Source organism: Strix uralensis, chromosome 3 (assembly GCF_047716275.1).
Source record: "Strix uralensis isolate ZFMK-TIS-50842 chromosome 3, bStrUra1, whole genome shotgun sequence".
In the NCBI taxonomy this organism is placed as follows: Eukaryota; Metazoa; Chordata; class Aves; order Strigiformes; family Strigidae; genus Strix; species Strix uralensis.
Window position 1 is genome coordinate 65,126,784 of NC_133974.1, and position 26,095 is coordinate 65,152,878.

Genomic DNA, 26,095 nt, shown 5'->3' on the forward strand with positions numbered 1-26,095 from the left:
TAAGTACACTGAAAACATTGCATAGATCCCAGGTGAAGGAGAGAACTGTAAAGGAGTCTGTTCCACAGATGCTGCACCAAGGGTGCTTCCAGCCATTCCTTGCATCTGTAACAAGATTAAAAGCTAACTGAGGGCATTAATTTGCAAATAAACAGGAACAGGACGTCCGCATCTAGTCACTATCCAGCCATTTCACATGATTCAGCCTGGAGAAATCTGCCTTAAAAAGTTTCCCAACAGCAGTATATCCAGCATAACATATAAACTCACCTGCAAGAGTAGTATATCTGTTGTCCTGGGGTGGGATAAGCATAAACTTCCTTGACACTATGCTTCTTTCAGTGTGATTGTCCACCCTCTCCTTCCTTTCTTTTCATGACTACAGAAGACTGTGCCTCTGCACTAGTTCCTCACCTTTATTGTCCCTTGACAAAGAAAGCTGCAACAGACTTAGCACAAGTTTTATCAGTCTTCAGCATTCTCAGTCTTCATGCCCTAAGGAAAAGTAGCAATACCTCTGGAAATTACTGTAACATCTATAACCTTGCATTTCAGAGCAATTGTGGGGGCAGCTGAGGGATGTGGAAAGGAAGAGTCAGGCATGAACTCATTCAGCAGTGGCAGCAGCTTGAAAAGGATGCATCTTTTTCCACTCCTTATTCCAACACTAAAACTAATATACTGCCTCAGATGCCACTGACAGCAATGTGAAGAGCAATATGTGGTCCCACGCTAGACCCCTTTCTAAAGATGGCCAGGGTAGAAATAGAGGAGGGAAGAAAGTGGAAAGTACCTAGGAAGGAGGCATCTTTTTGCCTGTCCATGCACAGTGCCTGCCATTCTATCGTGTGGAAACACAATTTTTACTGGCACTTGGATTAATTTATTTTTCTTTTAGGTTTCAGGGAGTATGTCTGGGTATAAGGAGTGTAGTTTGGGTGAGGCAGATTAATCAGTCTCTCTAATACCAACGTTTCTTTCCAAAGACCACAATGGAAGGGTAGAAGATTTGACAAGAGGAATGTCATCCCATGGTAGGAGATAGCATGTGTTGTTATGCCACTTATGCTGAGAAGGGAGAATAGCTAAAGACATATATTAAAGTGCTACAAGTGCTGAGCCAGGACTATAAAAGGAAGTCAAATAAAGTACTTAGTCAAGCAGGACTGCTCAAAAAACCAGGCTTATAAATTTGAGGGATCCCCAAATGTACTCTGAATGCTTATTCTGGAAAGAATGAACCAAGGTGTCTGAGTCCAGCTCAGCTCTTTTTCCAAGAGCTGCATCATTAAAATCTCCCATTATGGCCAAGCTCTGTGCTTCAGACAATCCTGCTAATTGCTAACAAAAAGAATTACCCACTTGATCTGCCTGGGTCTGCAGCAGATCCCCCAAAATGCGTATATTCTTTTACTTTGTATTATCATTCAGACTTTCAATTCGTGTTTCCTCCTGCATTCTGAACATCTCATTCACCTTTCTCCCTCCTGTTCCTAAACAAGCTGTGCTCTTCAGTATTATTATTCCAGTCACATATTCATGACTGTACCCTACCAAGTTTCTGTTATGTCAATTAAGTTGTAATTTTGATCTTGCATTAAGTTTTCCAGCTCCTTCTATTATTTTCAATACATTTTGCATAAGTATAGAGACATCTATACAGATGCTGAGCATCAGCTGGTTTGCTTTCTTCTTCTTCTTCTTTCTCCAATGGCACTTTTTAAAGAATCATAGAGTTTCTATTTTTTCAGGATATTTTAGTGTATATCTGATCAGATTAGCAAATCCACGCTAAAGTTTTTCCTCCTTTTCATTTCTTCTCAGCAGCCCTTCCCATCCCATCATGAAAGCATGTGGTTATGCTGAGGAAACCAAGGTCTTCCTTGTAGCAGTCTGCACAGTCATGCATTCTCCTTCCCATCCTTACATGCGTGTACTTATTTGAGATTATCTTTGTCTAAGTAAAACTGCATCATAAATGCTTCTAGGCCTCTCCATCTTTTCACCCAAGAAGCATCTACATCACAAACACCACAGTGACCACTTAGTGTCAGAGAGCCACATGATTATGGGAGGCTGAATTAATGTCTAGCATCTTTAGGAGACAATACCTACCTAAGACTTTGTGCAGAACATGAATGCAACAGGACCCTAATTCATGAAACACAGTGTTATATTATTAATAAGATTGATACTAAAATGCAGAAAATGGTAAAAATGGGATTGGAATAGACATTCAGAAATCTCCTACTCTTACCTCTATACTCCAGAGTAGGATCATCTATATCAAAACTGCTCATGAATAATGGTTGTCTAACCATGCTTTTAAAAATAGCCAGTAATAGGACACTGTGGACTACCACAGCCTATCTATTTCAGTACTTCACTCTCCTACCTTTAGTTTTTCCTATGTCGAACAACTTTCCTCTGCTGCAGTTTACTTGTTCTAACCACAACGAATATGGACAAAAAATTAGTCCCTTCTTTGCAAACTGACTATATCTATACTGGTAAAATAAACAGAGCCAGAACACAGGCCCAAACAGTGGACTTGATTATCTACAATGTCATGTTCCTAGAACAGGCCCTCACAGTGTTTGGGAATTACCTGATCACTTCCCAAACACAGTTTGAGACTTATTACCAGCTCAGATGCAGCTATGTCATCATGAAGGCTGTAAAAGAGTTTAAAGGCCAGATAATGTCTCCAGGCCAAAGAATAAACTCTAGTATTGGTGGGGTTTTTTTAGATAAATGTATCCTTTATATAGGTCCTTAGGACTAAACAATGTCAGTCTCAGGCTTTCTTCACAGATTCCACATTCCAGATCACTCTCACTGGAACCCATATCATTTTCAACTGACATTCCCAAAGCTGGTCCCTGAAGTGTAATTCCCAAAGTGCAATTCTCAGCTGCCCCCTCACCAATGCTGTGTGAAGATTAACATGATTATTTTCTGGGTACTACAAATAATATTCCTATTTATGCATTCCAGATTGCTTCATACACTTCTCTAAGTACAGTTGGATGAACTTAATGAGCTCTAATTGATTTTGTAAATCTCTAACTTATTTAACACTTTTTAATATGTTATTCAAGCATTTACAGCACCATAACCCTTTGCATTTGTTGCTGGAGCTGATTACATCAGCAGTGATAGCACAGGCAGACTAGTCAGTGAGAAAAAAATAATTAAATATTTTGCCTGCTCTGGAGTAACATTTCAGTAGCATCAATTGGTGGTCATGGAGAAGTTCCTATTACTTCTACTATTTTTGTACGTGTTCTGTGGGTCATTGAGAAATTTCTTTCTCAAGAGCTGTCAGCCTATCCACTTTCAAAAGCGTTTATATATGTTTTAGAATTAAATGTTAAACTGTTAAGAATTTTTAGGAATGAACTGAGCCTCATAAACCAATCTCTTTGAAAGGAAACCCCAGAAGAGCAAATCAATAAAATTAAAGTTATGAAGATAACAGTTAACGTTGTCAACTGACCTCCTATCAATTATCTTGTGCTGTTGTGGTCTCTGTTGCCCATGCTAACTGACTTGGTTTTTGAAGCTTCGCTGCATAGCTTCTCCACTGACAATGATGCCGTGATACGGGAAGCCAGGCTTTACCATTGCCTCTTGCCTTTAGACATGGACTTTGGTATGAAATAAAATGCTGTGTGGTGATCCACAGCGGAGCTCATAGGCGAGCACAGTGGGGCTGCAATCTGCCAGTGGAACAAACGGGTGTTTGCCCAGAGCAGCAGACCTTCAGGGTGACTGCATCCATGACTCTGAGGGGGCAGTGAAAGAAGTTTGCTAATTTGCAATGGTGGCTACTGCTGACTGATGGAGGAACGTGTACAGTATTCTCAGTTTTATCTCTTTTGCCAGGTTTACACTGGTGTGACACCACTGAATTTAGAGAGCAGGTCCCTATTTACTTCAGGGCAAGGGCAGAATCAGGTCTGATTTTGCACCACTACCCACACAGATATCCAGCTCTCACCAGGAAACATCTTGGGTATATTTAAGAACACTTCAATATATATAAGCATATTTATAGCCTCTCCCCATTTTGTGAGGGTATTTTGGATCTTTCCGGTACCTCTCATTATAAAATATTTCTAAGCTAAATGCAGGACAGATAAATCATGACTCCGGTTTCTTTCGAGTAGGGTAGCCTGCCTAAATCACTGCCACATTCTTCCCATAGTAGTCGTTTAAAATTAATAGCACATGCAGAGGAAAAACTAAACCCTTTGACGTCACTCCTGAAATGAGGAAACATAAACAGAAGAGGCTTCACTGCACGGCGCTGGCAGTGCGGCGGCGGATTGGTCTGCTCGGGCTCGCCCGTGGCAGTTGACAGCACCTCCCAGCCCTGCGCGGCCTCGCTCCTCGCGCGGCGGGCGGACTGCAGCAAGCTCAGCTCTACCCAGCCCTACACTGGCAGAAAAGTGCACTCTCTTCCCGAGTCTTTTTGCTTCTTAAGGTGGTTTTATTGGCTGGGTTGGGGGACCTGGGGACATTTTCTTTTCTTTTTTCTTTTCCTTTTTTTTTTTTTTTCTTTTTCGTTTTTGTTTGCTGTTGTTACTTAATTCTGTTCCTAATCCTGGATGCAGTTACTGGATTCTGCAGTACAAGTCTTCATGAACAAGCTGCACCGCTTAGAGATTTCACGGCATTCAAAGGTCACAGAACTGCCACTATGGTTAAATGTCTTGTTTAATGGTTGAGGTATGTACAGCAAATCTAAAAGAGGCAGCATGATGATTTTTGAAGGGGAACTAAAAATGTGAGGGGGAGAGGGAGATAATACTATTATTTAGTGGAAAATATTTTTACTGGTGATTGTTACTACAGCAACCGGTTTTTGAATTTCCTCCCTTTTTATTCAGACTAGATGAAAATTTTAACTTATGTTGATTTAACCATTTGATGGCAAAAGAAGATTGCAGGAACAATCTATTATTGTAGTCCTTTCTGACAGCACTGATGAAAGTGTGATTGCTTTTTCTATATGTTTTCCTACTGCTCTATGGCAGGAGAGGAGACCTGGGACTTGGCTGGCTTAGATGAAGGGAAAAGAAAGCAGAAACTCAGTCTTATCCTGAGGGGGCTGTGAGTTTGTCTGAGAGTTAGAGCAGAGAGAGAAAGAGTTGGAAATAAACAGGTCAAGCAGAAAAGAATATCGGCCTCATTTTTAGGACTACATGTACCACATCATTTTTTTTACTATATGCTTAGATTGCTTTATTTGATTTGGGTTCAGAAGTTCAAAATTAAGAAGCTGCCTGCACTTTGACTTACAAGCAGATCCTCAGTGGGAAGGGAGGGAGCTGATCATCTTGTATCAACACCAGTTTTCAGATAGCTTTTGCTACTTAAACACAAAAAAGTGGAAATTTGCTTGGAAGTTGAAGTAATGTAGCCTGACATCTGTTTGATGGCATATAGTTTCAATTCATATTTGAGCTAGTGATCTGCCTTGAATGAGTATTGCAGCATTACAGTGGACAGTGTGTGCTGCAGGAAATGAAAGCAACTGCTAGCATAAAACTAACATTGTTTTGAGGAGTGTGATTCTAAAATACAAGAGAAGGAGCCACTTGTCAGAGCTTGTGTGTGTGTGTGTGTGTGCATGAGTGGTCTTAAAAATAATTTTAGCCAACACAACCAATTTCTATTGTTAATTGGGTTAATATACAGGTATGCTCAATGACTGGCAATCTTCATATTTCTCCAGTTTGTGAAGCAAGACTTTTTACAGCTCTGTTTGAAATGTTGCTGTAGATATAAACCCTCTGCAATTTGGAAACCTTTTAGTTTGACTTTAAAAATTATACCTGAAAAAACAATTTATAGAACAAGAAAGAGAACATGAGCACACCTACCTCATGCAATGCACCTCAAAGGGTTACAAAATTTAACTACACTAGACTGAAGCATGCTAGCTTAAGGACTGCAAAAATATTAGCTCTGAAATGCAGAGGATGTGATATGTGCTGTGAATGGACAATTGCTATTCTGCAGTGCCTAGTGGGAAAACAAGGACTTCGTGTATTGCAAATGCATAACTGCAGCTCCTCCATTTCCTTTGCTGTATCTTCACAGATGACTGCAGAAACAAAGAGGCTTGTCACAGATAAACTCTTTAGTGCCCCATCTCTTTGGAGATACTTGAGGATATTTTTTTTCATATCATCCAACAACCCAAAGTCAAGCTTCATTAGTTGAACTGTTATTCTGTAATCTCCATGCCATTCTCTCCTCCTCAGCCCTCCCCAAAATCTTCCTACGTGAACTGCCAGCTGTTTTCAAAAACTAAAGCACTGCTTCTCTAGCCCCAAGTTTAGAAAGGTTAGTATAGTATTTGTTAGATGATTAACTAGTAAATTTGACTAAGGAGAAGCTTCGGTCTGTAGGGACTATAGCCTGTTCTGTAAGGAACAACCCCGTAACTACATGAGGATATCCAAGTTTCCAAAAGACAATCTGTAAGACATTTGTTTATAATCATTTCCTAGAACTAAATTATTCACTTTTTTGATAAACATTTTTTAGAGAGGCTTATTTTTTAAGCTCTATAACCCACATTTTGCTGCATCTGTGTTCCGTAGCAACTACTGCTGGTGATACTAATAGTAAATATGCTAAGTAGACTTAGCTGAGGAAATGACACTGGTTTTCTACTTTAGTAAGAAAAGTTTCTCTGCAGTGCTTTCTCTGAATATTCTCAATTCAGCATCAAGAACAAAATACAATTTAAGGTTGGCATCTCTGCAGGGGGTGAAACACTTACTGATATTTGCAGTCACATTGTCTCAAAAAATAATTCTGTATTGCAGAATTCTCATGTGATATGAGTGGCTGCTCATTCTGAGTTTATTTCCGTAGCGTGGACAAGAGTTGTCACCAGTGAAGTTCTAGTGATTCCAGCAGAGTAAGGCATAGTCTGCTGAGTCTGATCCAGTGTACTGCAGATCGCTTTTTAAAACTGTGAAATGTTTAGTTCTGTAAACTAGTATATAAATATACCATTATAACAGCAGCTGTTTCCTCCCCTTCCTCCCTGTTTATGTGTTTATCCCTTCTGAAACCCAGCCTTCTGCTTGCCCTTACCAGACCTCTAGGTAGGTCATTCAAGCAGACTGATTTTCCAGTGTCTTCATTGCAATTATGAAGTATAATTGAGACATTCAGTCATACGTAGTTCCTCTTCGTTCACCCCATGGTTCTTCTGCCAATAGTTAAAGCATACTTTAATGAGAAACAGTCTGAAAATTGAAATTTTGTGACGTATATATGGTTTTCTTGTAATTTTTCAATCTCATAGGGAAAAAACTTTTCTTGTACTGGTAATTTCCTTTATAGGAGCTGTATGAAGCAGAAATGCCTGCTACTAACCAAGTCATTACTGTCAATAGACTAAAACCTGACACCTCTATTTAATCATAAAAATCTTTAAGATCTAATCTGTCCTGTAATCAAGGTAGATATATGGCCAACAGCTCTTGATGCAGTTGAGCTAACAGAAAAACAAGTGATTTGGAGCAGCCAGGAAAACATCCCATGTAAATGAGCATTCTTAGCAACTCACTATTGTTCATCTTTTCTCCATTTTTGTGCTTGCAATTATTACAGCACTCCATGTGTTTGTCACAGGGTGAAAGTGAAAGGGACAGCTGGGGTCCTACCAGCTGCCAGAACAAAATTAAGTGTTTTGTAATGAAATGATGGCTCAGTATTTCTCCTCCCACATCCATATTGGGTGGAAGATGGGACTCTCTATGTTGGAATTACAGCATTCACTTTTCTTGTTCCTCAGCCAGAAAGCAGGGACATCATTCTTTATACTTTCCGTGCTCACTGGCTTTATATCTAGTGTGAAAATTGCACTTTTCAGTCACAAGCTTCAGGATGTGGAACTGATGTTATTTAGAGTTTATTCCCTGGGGGCACTGGGACACACAGACATGTAGTCTAAGTGTCCAAAGCAGTTCAGAAGTTCCAGTGCCTTCGCTTTCTCTGGTGAGTGTTTTTAGGCTGCTAAAGATGAACAACAGTAGCTAAAAAACTGGGCCACAAAGCCAAGCATCACATATGCAATCAGATGAGGGTGGCTGGTAACATTTTTCTGTGATTTCACAGTAAATGAGTGGAAATCAAAAAATGTGTCTTCTGATAGTAGTTGGTATTTTCCAGGTCTGAAGTATTAGCTTTGTATAAATACAAGAGAGAAAAAATTTACTTGTTGTATTTAAGACAATTTATTTAATCAATTTATAGAAATTTAAAATGCAAAGTCAACTTCTGAAAGATTTTTTAGCAAAAAGAATTCTTCTGTATGTTTGTGAAAATTGTTTAGAACACTTTTTTATTATTATTCTTACTACAGTAGCATTCCAAGAAAATTGCACTAGAAAACAATATTTGAACGTCTGAACTTATCATTTCTGTTTTCCTGTAACAGACTGTGGGATTCAGGAGATACATTGCTAGGCTTCACAGTGCTCAGATCTGGGCTAGTGATAGCTATCTGTTTTAAAGCCTCCAGTTTTAAAGTAGAAAATTAACAAATCAGAGCCAGATCAGATAGAAGAGAGAGCAGTTCCAGAAGCCAGACTTCCGTGGCAAAACTGTAAGTCAAAAGTTGGGGCAGAGACAATTCTCAAAAAACAACAGTCAAATGATTTAAGCATTTCTTTTGCACACATTTAATAGTGTGGTATCTGCAGTCCATCAGTGCTGTACTTTTGATATTCATTTTTCACTTGTTCTGTTCTTAGTGAAAAAAATTTATAGCTTTATCGTTTTATTATGTAAAGTGTTGAACTATAGAAATTAAACTAATGAAAGGACCCTATTGAGTTTGATTTTCTTACTCCATTCTTCCTCCCAGTGGGGGTTGTGAGTGAGGATGGATGAGAACTCAGTTTAGCTACTTATTTAAACCACATAGTCTAATGGTGGTATATGATATGCTTCTGCTAGCTTACTATCCAACCAAAAAAGACATCCAGGTTGCCTGGATGGATAAACATAGCTGATGATCTCTCCCTCTTAATAGGTGGGGAGGAGCAGTTAGGATTCTCCCAGTCACACACAGAGACAAATTTGTTACAGTTTAGCTAAAGAATTGCATGCAGATACAAACATCAAGATTTATTTCTCTTTGAGTAGGTTATTTTAAAAATAAGAAACAAATATTTAGAAGAAGATAGTTGCAGAGGTATTTTTTTTCCTCAGCCGGTAGGTTTACACTAGTTACCCACAAAAATTCCTGGTATGAGAAAACTCACCAACTAATATCTCACTGTGGCATGTGTTAATGCTGGCAGTGTAAAGTTTTTAGAAGTAGAGCACAGAATCTCCTGTCAAACTAAGTTTAGCTAATTGTCACACAGGCAGAAAAACACACTTATAGGGCAACTGCTGACAGGATCTCTATACAGTTTTCTACATGTTTGTTCATAGCAGAGTCTGTGATAACCCGTCTGGATTTAGGAAAAATGTTTTAGAAAGGACAATCATTACCTTTCCAAGAATAAAGTTGGAGGTAGGCATGTTTTGGCTGCAATATTCAGCAACTCAGTGATGGCTCAGAGAAATAGACATCTGTAAAAGTGAAATTAAGAAACCTCAACTTCAACTAGAGAACTCCTGGAGGATGATATTAAGCTACTGTGTAATCACTTCTGCTCCCTTTGGAAACTGCGCTTTATTCCTCCTGAAAGAAAGGATGTGTACTCTCATGTTCTTATTCCCTTTCTTTCCCCCTACCCAACCTTTTTCCCATAGTACACTTCCTGCAGTGCTTGTGAAGACTGGCTAAGCTCTGGGGCTTGTCCTAATATGGGGTGGTAGACCCCATATTTAGGACTTTCAAGGACTTTTTCCTTGAAAGAGGGGTGACAATTCCTAGGTGGTTGCTGTGCTTTAGAAACGAACACATATTGGCATGAAATGCCTTAGTACTTTCCCAGGCATTTAGCTGTCATCCAAAGGGTGTAGCTCTTTTCCCCTTTATGTATGACAATCCTGGTACAGAACAAGAACTAGGACCTCTGATTTGACAGCCCCAGAGGCCAGCATCTGCTTAATATTTCTGTAGAAGAGCACCAGTTTCCACAAGGAACTGAGTGTGTAGCGGTGCTGTAAGGTTCACTTATGTATGCAGCTGCACACTGAAGTACACTAAATAAGGGCAACAGCTGACATTTGGTTTTGCCTTTCCCTCAACTTACCACTTATACTTGGCTTTAAACCTCTGAGAAGGTTATATAGATAGAATGAGGACTTGCTGCATACCAGGCTGCTGGGAAGGAGAACTCAGACACTCGGAGAGAGATGAAAGCAGATGCATGAGGTCTTCATGGAGAAAGCACACTTCTTGCTTTGTATGAACTGACAACCACGTTGAAACAGGCTACTGCCCCTTTCTGTTTCATATGTTGATATATTACTTGGCTCTATATTACTTATTCATAGGCATTTCTGTTTCACACACTGCTGTAATATCTGTGTATCTATTAATAACAATGTTCAAGTGGCATCAGAACGGCCATCATAAATTTAATTAGGCAGTGTATCTCCAGTTTAATCAATATGGTCATTAGAAGACTGTAAGACATCCAGGAAAACAATAATTAGTCCTGATTAATAAAGGAGAACTTGCACACATCAGCAAAGGAGAGGAGGGAGTTTTGCCTGTTCAAGGCTTGGGAGGACAGTGAGTTGCTTTATGCTATATCTGAGAACACTGTTACTAAAAAACCTTCTCGAAAATGCCCTTATAATACTAGATAAAGTGGAAAATAATATACTGTAGAGAGAGAACTACTATACTGAAAGTATATTTTACAAATTCTATAATTCTTTTAATAAAATACCCCCCGCATTTTCTTGAATAAACTATACGTGCCAGCTAGAAAGATAAAACTGGAATGTGTTTCTGCACCAAGCAAATTCCTCAGGTGCACAGTTGCTTTGTTTTTGTAGGACTGCTTTAAAAAGCAGAACAACTGAAAGATAAAAAGAAGACTCAAATTGGACCAGTGTGTGAGAGTGTAAAATGACATGGTTTTGCTGACATTAATAGGACTTCACTAATTTATATCTGTGAAATATCAGACCTGCTGAGCTTCTCACTCTTATAAGCCCTCCTTCTCTTCACCAGTTAGATCAAATTTTAGGCTCATTAGCCTTTTGCCATACCTGTTTCATACCAGTTTCCCATAACTTCCTCAGCATTGCGGTACCATCGGCTGCTTTTGATGACTCCAGAGAAGCTGCAATGCATTCTTTCCCTTCCATCATCCTCTAAACCTCCCTTCTCTCCTTCCCTTTCTCACAGAAAAAAAAGTGTTTACCAGATTTTATTTGAAATCACAAGCTCACAGTTAATTTTTAGCTTATGTGCTTGCATCTGCTAAAGTGTATATGTTTGTAATACAGAGGGGGCTGATCTCGCTTGTTTTCAGTATAGACCATGATGTGCTTCAGTGACACAGCTATGTAAGTAATAATTTTAAAAGCTGAAGAATAACAGGGATATAATTTTGTTTAGGGACCAACATGTACTGCACTGTATCACAAAATATATTTTTCATCTAGTAAGGCTATAACATCCTGTCTCTTTGAACCACAAAGTTATATTTGTAATAATATTATCCACTACCAAAATACAACCTCTGTAATAGTATGGTAATAAAAACCAGTGCAACATGAGTATGTTGAATGAAGTTCGTGCTATATATCATCATCAAAGCTGATAGAATTGTTCAAGCTTTCAAAAAAACTCAAATTCACTTTAGGATCTAAATGAAATGGCCAGATCTGAAAAATTGCTGCCCACGAGAGCTTGCCTGGGTAATGTTTTCCCATTCTACCTCAGACAGAAGTAGCCAACAGCCTGTGGTTAGTGCTCTCAAGAGGGTATGAGAGAAAAACATTCAAGTTCCCTCTCTGCTTGTGTTGGCTTTCCTAGGGTGGATTACCACTGCAGTGACCCCCAAGGGTTGAACTCTGTGTTCACAGGGCCTGGCAGACGGAGCCCACAGCCCACTGCCCCATGCTGAGCCCTGGCATGAAACCAGAGCTCCTCCACTGCTGTAGTGGCACACAAAGGTTGTTTCAGGCAGGAATTCTGTCCTGGACCCAAGAAACCTTTCTACTGGGCGTTTTCTCCAAATGAGCACCTCCTCCTGAACAGCTTTTGTTCCAACAAACTGTTATTTTAAGAGGAAAGCCCGGATATATTTTGAGGGGAAAAAAATCTCACCACTACTACAGAATTCCCACCTTGGTTGTGAGGACTGAGGGGCACAGAGACTTTGCTTGCTTTGGGTGCCTGCTAGTGGGTAAAGGTGACTGAAAATCTGGTTCCAATCTGGTGACCATTTTGAAAAGTCTGTTTAGGTCTTTTTATTTTATAGTGCCTGAATTGAAAGCTCAAAGGTCACTGAACTCTTGAATTTCCAAATCTTTCAGCAATCCTCACCCTCCTCCCAGTAGACCTAGTACTACTTTTGGGGGGTTTTTTTGAAAATAAGTGAAAAAAAAACCAACAGCACTCCACGGTTTATTTATGTGATAACTATATAACTATATAGTGCTGAAGAGATTGTTAAGATTTCCTTGTAGTGCTTATTTTCATCTGTGAAACACACTTCAAAAAGAGGCTTGCACATGCACCACAGATGTATTATTCTTCTCATCCTTCCCGCAAATTTAGCCCTTTGGTCTTCTCTAGCAGAGTAAAGGAGTGTGAGTTGGTTTTTATTTTTTGCTTAAATGCTATAAAACATTGTTTTAAATCCAATGATATGAGAAAGAGAGGATTATAATGTTTAAACATGTCAGATGGAAAGAAAGCCTCTTGGGGGGCAGCCTCACATTCATATGGACCACCTAATACACGACTGCAGCTTGGTCTCACTACATTAGAATTTTTAAATTCTACAGTTTAGTTTAAAAACCCACAAAGCAGCACTTGGTTAATGCTTTTTTAACTTTTAGTCATGTTTACTACTAATGTGAACAAGCCTGAGCTGACTTCTGTTGTTTTTTAAGTATTAATAAAAACTATTTCACATTTCATAAAGGAATAAAGCAAAAAGCATTTAATGTCAATCTGTGTTTGGCATTACACCTTTTTATGATAGCTGATGAAAATTAGTTTGCAAATAAACAAACCATTCTCTAAAAAAGTCTCAAAAGGTACAGATGTTTAAAAGATAGAAAACAATTAGCAGAGAGACCTCAGTGCTATGAAGCCACCCTTTGTCATCTGTTGACAGTACTTTGACAGCTGACCTTCTTCAGCTCCCATTTTAGGAGAACTTCAAAAGCCTCTGCATTACTTTCTCAATTTCTAGAGACATTTTTTGAAAGATTATATTAAAGGGACATTTCTCCTTTTTGATTCTTAGTTACCCTCATTTTCTCATGAGAACACTTGTCTAAAAATTCCCTTTTCACCACACTGATTTATAGGTTCTGGCACGGGAACTAATGCTGTTTCTCCTAGTAGCAGACAGAAAATTAGTCACAATCTGATGTTAACAATTTCTTCATTAACTAGACTGTTTTACACTTTATTAAGTTCAATGCAAGCAAATCTAATGCCTTTGAACAAACCAGGGAGTTCCTGTCCATGTTGCAAATATATGAGACAATAATTAATTTATAAAGTCACTATTGTAAGGTATCCTTTGTGGCAAATTGGGATCTGAATTGTGATAACACTGAATTTTGCAGAGAAGTGCCACTTGAGTGCAGCAGAGAGAAAAAATTGGTTTAGCTAATTTATATTAAAAAGTCACATATGAATAATACTGTCAACACAGTTGCTCTTGTGGTTGCTGTTGGGAGATAAGATTCAACATATTCTGCCCTCACATTTGACACTACAGATTTGTATGTGCTGGCTACAAATAATCTGCACTGTAGAGAGTGATAGGGTGGTTCTGAGGTATAGGATACCTGTAGATTTCAGCAACAAGGAGATCTGGAAAGCTTTTGTGAAGAGTCAGTCCACCACTAGATTTTTCTACAAGAATCACTAGTGGTGGTGTAATTTTCAGCTGGTCCCTTAAATTGACCTCAATGCCTGTCAGAGTCAAGTACCTGCTGAGCACACAGGTGGTTTACTAATTAATGTTCCACTGCATCTTGCCCATGAACCTCAGGCAGTGTTCCCGCAGTCCCTCTGGGCTGGAAGAGGCATTCATGGGAAAGCCAGTCATGTGAAAGGGAATGGCCTTGGTCTTAGCCCAGGCAGATATGAGTCAGCCTAAGTTGTGACATTATCATGTGTGGTATAAGAAATGATAAGACATTTTTCATGCTACATGCATGCAATAGCATTCACTGTTGTAGAAGAGTCTAGTACAAAAGGATATATTACTGAAAACTATAATTTAGAAAGATAATGTTTCTGAACTCATTGACAAATAAAGAAAAAGGGTTTTTTAAGAGAAGTTTTACAGTTACTATTTTTACAAATAGAGGCATAGAAACAAAGTTGTAGTTTGACGTGGTCACTCCAACACTTTTCCTTTAAACAAAGTTTCTTTTAAGGACCAGACTCAGAATTTCTTAAATTATCTGCTCCTTTAAAATGTTTTGGGGAGCTCATTTTGGAACCTGTGCCTTGATGGAGCACCTAATGCTCCCATTGCCTTTGCTGTGTTTGTGAGGTCCTCAGAATTTTTTAAAATCAAAATATCAAATATGTCACATCAGCCATGCTATGGTAGACTTCAACAAAATGGTAGGCCAGAGTTTTCAAAAGGGTTGCACACTGTAATACCGGAAATAGCCAAACGGTTACTGATTATAATTTCATTATAATATGAATTTTATTTATTATTTATTAAAAATAAAATTAATGCTATTTGCACACCACTAGGAGAAGCAGAGTTATCTCAGCTAACCCTTTACTCTGTAGAAGAACTAGAGAATGCATGCTGGGGCAAATATTTTACATTCACTACTGTTCAGAAATATAAAATATTTTTTGTAACTCATAAGCATATGTGTTTTATTTTTCCTTAAACTCTTGAGCTTTTGCTTAATGCAATATTTTCTCTTCTATTTTATATTACATTCACAACAGCTGCTTGCTACTTCTGAAAACTTCCCATTTTTTTCTTTTATCACTTTTTTTTAAATTCTTTTTCTTTAGAGAGTAGAAAAACAAAGACAGAAAATTGACTTATTACTACATTTAGGGATAAAGAATTTTATATCTAATTTAAAAAAAAATATGAAATATCAAAGAAAAGAGAATCTTTTGTCTTCTGATTTGGACCATTACAACTACACTGTCCTGAACTCTGAGCAGATCCTTACAGGAAGTTGATGCATCGCCTTAAGGCAGACTGTAGGCAGGCATAAGGTATGTCCTCGGCTACCAGGAAACATCAGAAACATTTCTGATTATGACTGATGACAGAGTGAAGGGGAGAAAGGCAAGCAGAGGTGGTCTCAGAGACTTTGGATCCCAGATAAGAACGTGATATCATGTTCAGACTCATATCAAAAGAAATACTAACTAAGGAAAAATTGTATTGAGCTAAGAGATTATTTAAGGCTATTGCTCTATGTTGCAAAGTGTGTTGCAGTACCAGCAGAGTATGAAAATATTGTACATAACAGGTTAGTCAGATCAGTAAGACTCATTTAAGTAAGACATCTCTGTTCCCCACAGAGAGAAACTTGGGAAACACAAGTGTATTAAAGGCTACTTTTTGGAAATGGCTTCTCTATCTGTGCGTAAATATCTTATAAGAGTTGGAGATGCAAGCTTTTGTCACTCCAGATTTTCTAACTCAGAAAAATTTTTTTTACTAACTTTAAGTTTAAATATAATATTTAGATCTAAGAGTTTAAATGTAATATTTAGATCTTCTATTCTCTGTGTATGAATCTAGTTATTTGACTGTAGAACAACCAAACATTTGTATAAGCAGTTTATGTTGACAGAGTCTTCTACTATGGAAATTTGGCATTTTGTAAAATAAATAATTTGTGATGGAAGATTGCTCTGTATCCTAGGCATTTGGAGTTCTTCCTAAACTGAGGATAGAATGACTTCAAACATCTATTTTATTTTTTTTTTAAACAAAAATTAAGGGTTCAGTTCACCTATCATATGCACACTGAGTGCCAGCTGTACCTGCCTCCAGCTGAACCCAAAGCACAGACTTGTTAGAGCAGGCAGGGTGGAAACCTTACATCCCGTGGAGCTATGTTCCCTATAGGAGCCCCCACAGCAGAGGCTGCTAAATTGTCTGATCCCATAGCTCTGCTAACAGTGTACCTTTCCTAGCATCACTGGCCACATCCAAGGCTGCATGGCTCCAAACAGAACCTCCGTCAGAGAATTTGCTGTCTCTGAGGCAAAAGCCTGTCTCTGCTTCGCATTGTGCGGGAAGAGTGCAGGCAGATAGTGAATGAAAGGGTGGAGGAGGAAGAAATGGGAAAGGGTGGATACAGAGAACGACGGGGGAAAATTGCACTGTATCTTGCTATCTGAAACATCTGTAATAATGCACCTTCTTCCATCCAATACTGACTATAAATTTTCTGATATTAAGTCTATTTCATCACTCTTTCTCCTTTTTTCCATCAAATCTTGATCTTTTGACCTCCATTATTTCTACACTGGCTACCCATAGAAATATTTAGTCTGTTCAGCATCGTGGCACTCGGGGGCTTGGGCCCAGCTTTACACAGATTTCTTTACAATGGTTGACCTCATGATTCTGGTGACATAAAGGCTGTCTCCAGCATCAGGATAAAGATTGTTTGTATAAGAGACATCTCCACAAAATTTCAAAATGAACTGCTAAGAAACAGAATTATCATATTCATCAACACTTCCCTTTCCAAGTGCAAGATATATTTCTTCCAATTTTTCAAAGAAATCATGACGTGTTTAAAAGATAATATTTGAGACAGCAAATCATAAAGAAGTGATACTATAGCCCTAGTTTATGCAGTACTGGAAAGTATTCACCCTTGAAGATGAGGGATAAAATAGAAAAAACTCTGAGAAGAGTGTTGGAAACTTAAGGGTTTGATGTTTAGAAGCAAGAAGTAATGAGGATCATTACTTATTTACTTGAGAACATATATTACCCTCACTGGTTCACCCTGTGACATCTCATTACGTGTGAATATCTGGACCATTCACACATTCTTTGAGAATTTATTATGGCAATTTTACTTAATATGTAAAAGAAAAATCATGATGGCAGTACCTGCAAATAATGTGTTCCTCAACAATAATATGGCCATGCATTTTTTTTCATATGGAGAATGGTGATTTTAAATACTCTGAATCTTTCAGATCTTTAACAATGTATTTAATCATGTGAATACTTTTACATTTAGGAGTGTTTGAATACTGAGTGAATTCCAGTGTCTCTGCAGGTCTTGACAATACTAGTTCAGAGCACCAGCAATTGATTATTCGATTATGATAACATTTTTAGAAATTCTGTAAAATGTTTATTCAATGGTTGTTTTGGAAAACTGATAGAATGTATCTGTGGATTGAAATATTTGTATATCCTTCTAAATTTTATAACAGTATAAAAAATCTAATTATTAATTTTTTGTGAGTTATTAAATAGAGATGTGGGAAAAAAATTGGGGCCTAACAGAAATTTACAAGATGAAAGATCAGATCTATGACTGGATGTATATAACCTGTCAACGGGTCCTGAAAAACTGCATGGTACAGAAAACTTAGTAGATATAAACCAAAATCTCTTTTTATACATGGAAGGAGAAGTCTGCTTTGCTTTGCGGTAATCATCCATGTATGAAAGAGGGTTGTATATGTTACATACAGAAAGTAATATTGTTTCCAGTTTTGGCATTCAGTTTATATCTGAGTCTGATAACAAGAAAAATCCTGCTCTCCTGTTTTATCAACATGGCCTTGCTGTTTTATGTGTTTTACGTAAGTTCTATGTTAATACTCTGGCAACTAATCTCTACTGCATTTTGTTTTGAAGAGCCAAGCCATCTAACAGTTTGTGTCTTTCTGAAATCTGCCTCATTCTTAATGTCTTCCCTTGCTATCTTTTATTCTGATATAACAAGGTTAACACTGCAGTTACATAGCCTTCATCATATCTCCCAACAAACATTTGTTCATAAGTCAATGAACCTGGCAGAATTATTTCATTGTCTTGTCACTAGCACATCAGAAAATCAGTCTACGCCTCTGTCTAGATTCCAGCTTCTTAATCATTCTGAAGAAATCAGTACAAATTTAAAATAAATTTGCCTACAGGCACCTGAAGTTATTGTAACTAATGAAATAAGTTCTAGAAACTGCAACGGTTGCTTTGCAATTGTCACTTGGATCTCACTTGAAATACACATATTCCTCTCTCCCTTTTGCTGTAGTTTTTTTGTGCTTGTGCTAAATCTTCTGATGGCATCTTTCCCTTTAAGTGATTGCCCTTTGCATCTTCTTGGCACCGAGTTATTTTCAGCAAGCTGTACTCACAGTGCTGGCAGCCGTCCCAGGGAATCTTCTCTGCCTCAGTGGCGTTTGGTACATGGGAATTCCAGAGTAAGGAATGGGCAAAGGTTACCCCATGTTTTACATCACTCTCAGAAACATCAAACTAGACTATTAGTGTTTGACAACAAACAATGCATGAGGCCTCTAGCCTTTGCGGCCTGTCTCATTCTTTATTTTCCCTATTCTTGTACCTCAGCTCATACCAGCCACATTGAAACATTAGCTGTGCGTTATTCTTGTAATATCACCCTACGATGTAGGAAGTCTTGATAAAAGATGCAGTTTGACACAGAATAGTTTAAATGCTAGGAAATAGTTTAACTGCTAGGAAACAAACTAAACACTCAATAAGATTTGTATATTTGTATTCTCAGACTTTTCCAGGTCTTGGCTGTTCTTAAGAGACTGGTTTCAGCCTGGAAGTTACTCTCATTGTCTGTTCCAAAAGCAGACAAGCAGCAGCTTTTTCTGCACAGCAAAACTTGTCATTCTTCATAAACAGAAATATCCTATCAAGAAGCAACAAAGACAGAAAATAAATATATGTATATATCTGTTGCTAAAAAAAAAAAGGAAGGCAACTCTGTTTCCACAATTTAATTTTTATAGTGCAGTTCTAATTGTACTTCTGCCTGCTGGAAGTTTAGTCTACAGACCTGTTTAGCTATGTCTTCTACAGAATTCTGAAGGCCATTTGTGGATCAAGTGTGCCCCTGATTTGCCCGCCCTCAGACCATCACTTGATGAGACGTCTGCCTGGCTGTGCCTCACCGTGTAGGTGACAAGTCACCCAGCACACCACGTGGTGCCATTGGTGACCTTTGTTAGCCCTTGCTGGCTATCCCTGGGGACTGTTCTGCCCATGATATGGGTGACTGAGGTCTTCTGATATACCACAGTATATCACTGCTCTTTATTAGCAGTGTCTACCTAATATTATTGAGAGGGTTTGTTGTTTTTTTCCTGATGGGACAGGTCTGGTACTAGTGAGTTAGGACAGTCAGTTGAAGAACATTGTTTGCTGAGTAACCCCAGAGATTAACATTCACTAAAATGAGGATGGAAAAAGGAATCAATAAATCAAATGCCAGGGATGAATACAAAAAAACTGAAGTAGTGCCATTAAGTTAGACTGTACTGGTGATTCATCTTAGTACAAACTCAGTAAAATTTGACTTGTACTTGATCCTTAATATTAATATGTAGAAAATCACATATCACAGTCTTAGTTTTCTCTGTTTTAAATGAGGAAAAAAAATATGCTCCTTTCATTTCATGACAGTACCTGGAAAGGAGTTTGTTCCCTAAAATATAAGGTTTTCTAAAAATGGTATAAAACTATCTGTAAGAAGTAAAGATTTAAAGCAAGTACATTAATATAAAAATACAATAATTTAAAGAAAATATATATTCAAGTCAATACTATGATGAGCTAAGCTAGCCTTCCAGACCTGCTTAGAGATCTTATTAAATCTTTATAAATGAATTTGTTACTTACGGCAGAAAGGTAATTTAGAATTCAAATGGGAATTTTTACATGAATGAACTGAGTAGAACTCTTGTAAAAATGAGTATCGCTAGGCATAGGTTCAATACTACAAGAAAAAAATCACTGATCCATAACATCCTTTTCTAGTACAACATGTAGGAAGCCTAAAGTGCTGATTTTCAAGTACAGAGTAAAAACAGCTTACAAAATCAGATGTATCCATAATATCTTGTTACCTTTGGTTTTCTGTACACATCATAATCATGTCAAATTAGCGTTTCCCATAGCTATTTAAGAACACTGTGCCTCTTAATTCAGATACAAATGTCAGATGGCCACATGGCAGTTAGGAGTTTGTTACAAGACGGGTCCACAGGAGCCATCTGTTTCAAAGCCACAATGCTTCCCTGTAGTATCTGGGTTCTGCAGAGGGTTTTTTTGTCTTGCTTAATTTGCTTCATTATCTTTAAGGTGAAGAAGTTCATCTTGCTGTGAACAAACTATTTTTTTTTTTAATATAGTGTTCCTTTAATTGAAGGATGGACTTGAGAACTAGCAGAAAAGGGTATAAATTCCAAGTAATTATGATCTGAAGGCGTATTTGCTACTAGAAATGAGTGAGAAGGGAACTGTAATACATTTGTGATGTTTGCAAAAGGTAAGGGTAGTATATTCACATTTTAAAGTATGAATTTGTGTTCCACAGGATCAGGAAGAAATTTTCCATTACCGGCACCAACATGTATGGCAACAAGATACAAATAGATGTTTTATATTTTTATGTGAATAAGCAAAAATTACCTATTCATGACAGTCAGATATCTGATTTGATGTTTTTCTCATCTGGTATGGCTTCTCTTAATGCAAAGTTATTTCTCTACTGGACAGCTTAATCCTGACATATAGAACTATTTGTCAGCTAAACTGATTCTGCTCCTGTCTTCATCAGTAAAAATCAAAGAACAGAAATAATCTGATCAAGACTTTTGTAGAACAGTGAACCTTTCTATTGTGACAAAACATGTTTTCCTTTTTTTACACCAAATTTTGTCAAAGATGATCTGTAAATGGTTTCATGATATCGTACCAAAGTCTGTCTTTCCTTTAAAATACAAAACTAAAGACAGATCTGCATGAAAGACAAAGGAATATTTGTTTTCACTAAACATTTTTTCCTATGTCTTTACTCTCTATGTATTTACTTGCATTACAGTTATGTCTGTTTCCCTCCGCCATCTCCGTTGTGCTAGTTGCTGTATAATCAAGGTGCCACACAAACAGAAAGACACCAGTTTGGTCATTTAAGTTGAAACAAGTATAACAAATGAAAGGGGAGAAGCAATGGAAGCACACAAAAATAAGATTAGATATTTGCATTGGTTAACTGTTGCATAAGTTGATATCTCAATGTTTGTGTGTTAAAATGAGCTAAAGAATTGCAGAACTTTTTCAGATGTCACATTTTTATCAGTGATTTAGATGTTATCCTTCATATTTACTTAACAGAGAAAACAAAACTGAAATGATTGGTCTTTTTGAGGAATTCACACTGTACCTTCATTAGAAGTTACTCTTTTTGGTCCATGCTTGCTGAGTTAGATTAAATTGTGAGCCTACCTTTGAATCAGTCTTGATTTGATTTAACAAAAACTTTGTAGGCCTTCTTAATTCACAATCCTTAATGACATCTTCTACTGAGATCATTAGGGCTTAATAGTTTATTAACAACAAGTGTTATGAAGCCACATCCAGAGCACTGCATCCAGTTCTGGGCTCCCCATTATAAGAAAGACATGGAGTTACTGGAGTGAGTCCAGTGAAGCACCACAAAGATGAATTGGAGGATCTGTCATGCAGGGAGAGGCTGAGAAGGCTGGCACAGTTCAGCCTGGGGAAGAGAAGTCTCAGCAAAGGTCTTACCACTGTGTATAAATAACTGATGGAGGGTGTTAGGAAGACAGACTACAGACCAGATGATCTCCCTTCCAACCTCAACCATCCTGTGACTCTGAGCAGTAGACATGACACACATAAGATCGGTAGAGTGCGAAGCCCTGCAGGTGTGATAGGACTGCCAGCAGGCACCAGCTGTAAACGTAAATGCCAATATCATCTACGAAGAGGACAGGAGGAACACCCCTCTATTAAAAAGTTTTCTGTAACAGGGAGGGTCAAGCCGACAAATGATTTCAAGGAAATGTAGAAATTCATTTCTTTAGTTCTTTAGCAAAGCAATGCAGATAATTTAAACTTTGTTTCAGAATATTTTGAGGATATTCTGTGATATGGCTGTTGCTGCTATTATTAGTCGGATCCAATTCTGTTTCAGTGCATCTTATCCATTAATTCACATTCAATGAGGTACCCTTTTGGGCTTTCTAGGTTGTCTGTGCTTTCATATTTTTCTGGCACATCCATTAGTATACTGTTAGAGTTCAAAAGGAACATGATAGTAAATGTTTTAAATCTAACATATGCTTTCATTCAGTATTTATGTTTTTAGAAGATTAATAGGAGCTCCATTTCTTATGATGTTCCAAATAATTTCTACTACAGGTAATTTGAAGGCCTGATTTTGTTTACGTGTATGTATGTGTGTGCACATGCCCAGGCATTGCTATTTGTATCTCTTCCAAAGACAGTGCACAGGGAAGCCACATTGTAATTTGCACATCATTTACCTTTACAAATTCTAATTTTTTCAAGCATGTCTGCTGCCTGTGTTTGCTAGATTAATTCACAAGGGAGGATGTTTCTGAACCCATTGATTAATAGCTTGTATTAGAGGGACAGGGTTATACAAAAGAGAGACAGAGAAGCATCAGCTGCATGTGCTCTGCTCTAATAGCCTACTGCTGCAAATTTTTTTGTAACTAATAATGAATAATAATTTATAATTCAGAGATTTACATCCCGAAAACTTCTAGGGCTCTTAACCAATACATACTGAAATTTACTACAAGTAAGGTAAAAAGCCCAAATAGTTATCAGTTTGGGAACAATCTTGGAAAACCATCAACAGATAAAGTCAAAAGCCTACTTTTGTGTGGCAGCCCTGCTTAAAAGTCTACATTTGAAGATGAGAAGCAACATGTCATTCTGTGAAACTGATATCACACACCACATTCCAGGTCCCTTGTTACAGTTATCTTTAATTAATATTTTAATTAAAGTGTATCAAATTAATGTAATGAGCTCTATAATAAATCTCCTGTGGACTACTACAGAGCCAGAATATCACTATAACCATGAGGAACTAGCGTAACAATAGGAACCAAAACTCCACAGAACTTATTAAATCTCCTGACATGTCCCAGTCTGCCCTGTTTGATTAATACAATAACCCGTGCGATTTATCTTGATCAAGAAAGGCCAAGGAGTTTTTCACAAGATTGTTTTACACTCTGGTAATGTGGAGCTCTACACCTATTATCTCAGTGTATCTGAGTGGGATTTGTTCTGTTCTCAAGTAAAAATTATTTTTCTATTTAGACACTTTCTCTAAGCTGATTGCTATAGTGTGCTTATTTCCATTGTTAGGAACCTCTTCATTTGTACTCAGTGTGACTAGTCAGCCAAGAACCTTCTTACCAGCATAAGAAATTGAGAATCTGGATGCAGAACTACAAATAGCTGTGTGGAAATTGTCAAAATGTGGCATTCTGACACTTCTGTGTTGTGGCATAATCCTTTTTGGTAGCTACACACTAAAAATACACCTCCATGAAACATCTGAAGAAAGTCACCCATCTAGGTGATGAAGTGACTGCTTAAATTCCGATGAACTGACTCCTTAAATTCCATTACAAGATATAGATTAATTGCATTTGCCAATTCTTGGCCACCTGCTGGCAATAATTATCTTGGGTCTGGTGTTGAACTTGAGTGTTTTGTGTTCATAACTGTTAGGGGATGCAGCTGATCAGAAGCTGTAACAGGTTTCTTTCCTGTTTAGCAACCAAAATTGGTTCAGCATTCAATATAGTGAAAGTGAATGAGTATGTTTTGATTCCTATGTTGTCTGTATGTATACAGTCTGCTGAAATAATTTAATTTAACACAGGCATGCCTTGGAACCTCATCACATTAGTATCAGCAACAGTCAAGACTTTGTTATAAAGTTACATGGCTTACTCACACTTTCTGTCCAAGTTTTACAGTGTGTTTTTAGCAATAGAATATTTGAACCTTCCAACTGTGACAGCATATTCTAGTTATAATAATTCATAAATCACAAGGCTATGTTGTTTGTACAAGGTTCCATGTAAATAGTGTTTTCTGAAATAGTCAACAGATTAGTTGGATGCTGATTTTGTGAAGTGTTTCAGTTTGACAAACTCAAAATACTTTAAATGTGTTAATCAAGCCTCTCAGTACATGTGTATGACAGATTTTTTTTTCTTAATTTTTCTAGCGCACATATTAGTTGTTGTAATAACACAGTAGCAGCAGGCCTGTAGTCATACTAGGCTGGGAAAAGAGAATTCGGTGAATATTTGATGTCAGCCTTGACACTAACTGTGATAGACTTACTAGTTCTTAATGAGCCAGACTTTTAATACTAGAGCTGTAAAAAGCTTTTAAGTAAGTCCTACATATTTGTGGTCCTTGCACAGCTGTGTTTGTCATCTTGAAGAATCTTTAATTATACTACACTTGCAAACTCTTATTTGTTTCCTGGTTAGTTCATTGACATAGAGAAATCTGCTGTGATGAATATACAGTATAGCGGTATTTCCTTTGCCAGAAACAGAAAGAGAATACAGTAATGCCACAAAATAGAAAAAATCATTCCATAATAAAAAAATGCATTTTGTAATTTTCAAGTTAGTAATTTTTAGTGCATTATTCTATGAACTGTTCTTATTTCTTTAGGGTAAGGTTCTTATTCTCAACTGCAGTGTTATTTGTAATTTAAGAGCAAATCCAAAGCCCATTAAAATACAAGGGGAGTCTCTCTTTGATTTCAGTACCTTTTGAATTAAGTCTCTTGTCTGAGCATTTCTCACAGGTTCCTGGTAGGGAAACACTGAGTGCCTGCTCGGTGTTTACATTGCTTCTTCCTAATAGTTGTCATTTGTAAATGACATATAAATATTGTCATTTACCATATTTGCACAACCTAGTAATAACATTTTATGCTAGGCACACCCATTTCATTTGTCATGTGTGGCTGCGTTAACAGTGATGGTTGCCACCTAACATTTTTATATTTCTGTGTAATAGTGTAAAGAGTGCCCATGCTAAAATGAATGGGCACTTTACCTATTGTTTGGGCCCATGAGGTCTTACTGGCTTTGTTGTACATTCTTCCTTTGGTCACGTCTCATTATCACTGTTCATTTGAAGTAAGACTTGCAAAAGGGCAGAAGGAAGGATCTCTATTTCTGTATACTAAGTGCTTGGCAGTGTTTGAAGTTTTGCGTGTATGTTTATACACCTTGACTTAAATAAGAACAAGAACTTTGTCTGGTAGGGGTTCATGGTCTCACATTTTATCAGAATTAATTATTTCAGCCTCTTGTATTTCTCTGTTTCTGTGTGCTTCAGAGGTCTTTGAGAATGGGCACACTTGATATACATTTACTAGCTACTTAATGCTAACAGCAGGGCTGTTACCCTGGTATATGCCCAAACACATTCAAATGTGAGCTAGTACTGTTGATTCTTGTTCTGTATAACAAATACTTCTACATGGCAATCAGGACTTAAATTCCAAATTACTTGTATTATTTAGAAATTCATATGTTAAAAAAACACTGCCTATTGATTTGTATTCTAGAAGAAAATATTTAGATTTCTTAAATGAGGGTCCATCAGCTGAATATGGACCCTGAGAAAGTAACAAATATAAATTCATAACCAACTTTAAATTATATGTTTGAGGCATTTGTAAAGCTGAAGTATATCTTGTCTTGAAATCCCCATTGATGTCTATTTGCATCTTTATGAAACAAAGTAACAACCTGTCCCTGAATTAGGAAGCAAACACTATGGGAGCATCGGGTACTTGGATGGCTAATCAATCAGCACCATCACTTACCTAATAAATCAGACAG

General features: G+C 37.6%; 1 protein-coding gene across 1 annotated transcript in view; it reads left to right on the forward strand.

Annotated features, from left to right (window-relative positions):
* The first annotated feature begins 4,198 nt into the window (after nt 1-4,198).
* The window catches only part of PDE7B (phosphodiesterase 7B), a 181,659-nt gene continuing 159,762 nt past the window's right edge, over nt 4,199-26,095 (forward strand). The window contains exons 1-2 of the mRNA XM_074862599.1: nt 4,199-4,489; nt 4,620-4,734. Coding sequence (XP_074718700.1) covers nt 4,714-4,734 — 21 coding nt within the window. The 5' untranslated portion in view covers nt 4,199-4,489; nt 4,620-4,713. The remainder of the gene's footprint in view (nt 4,490-4,619; nt 4,735-26,095) is intronic.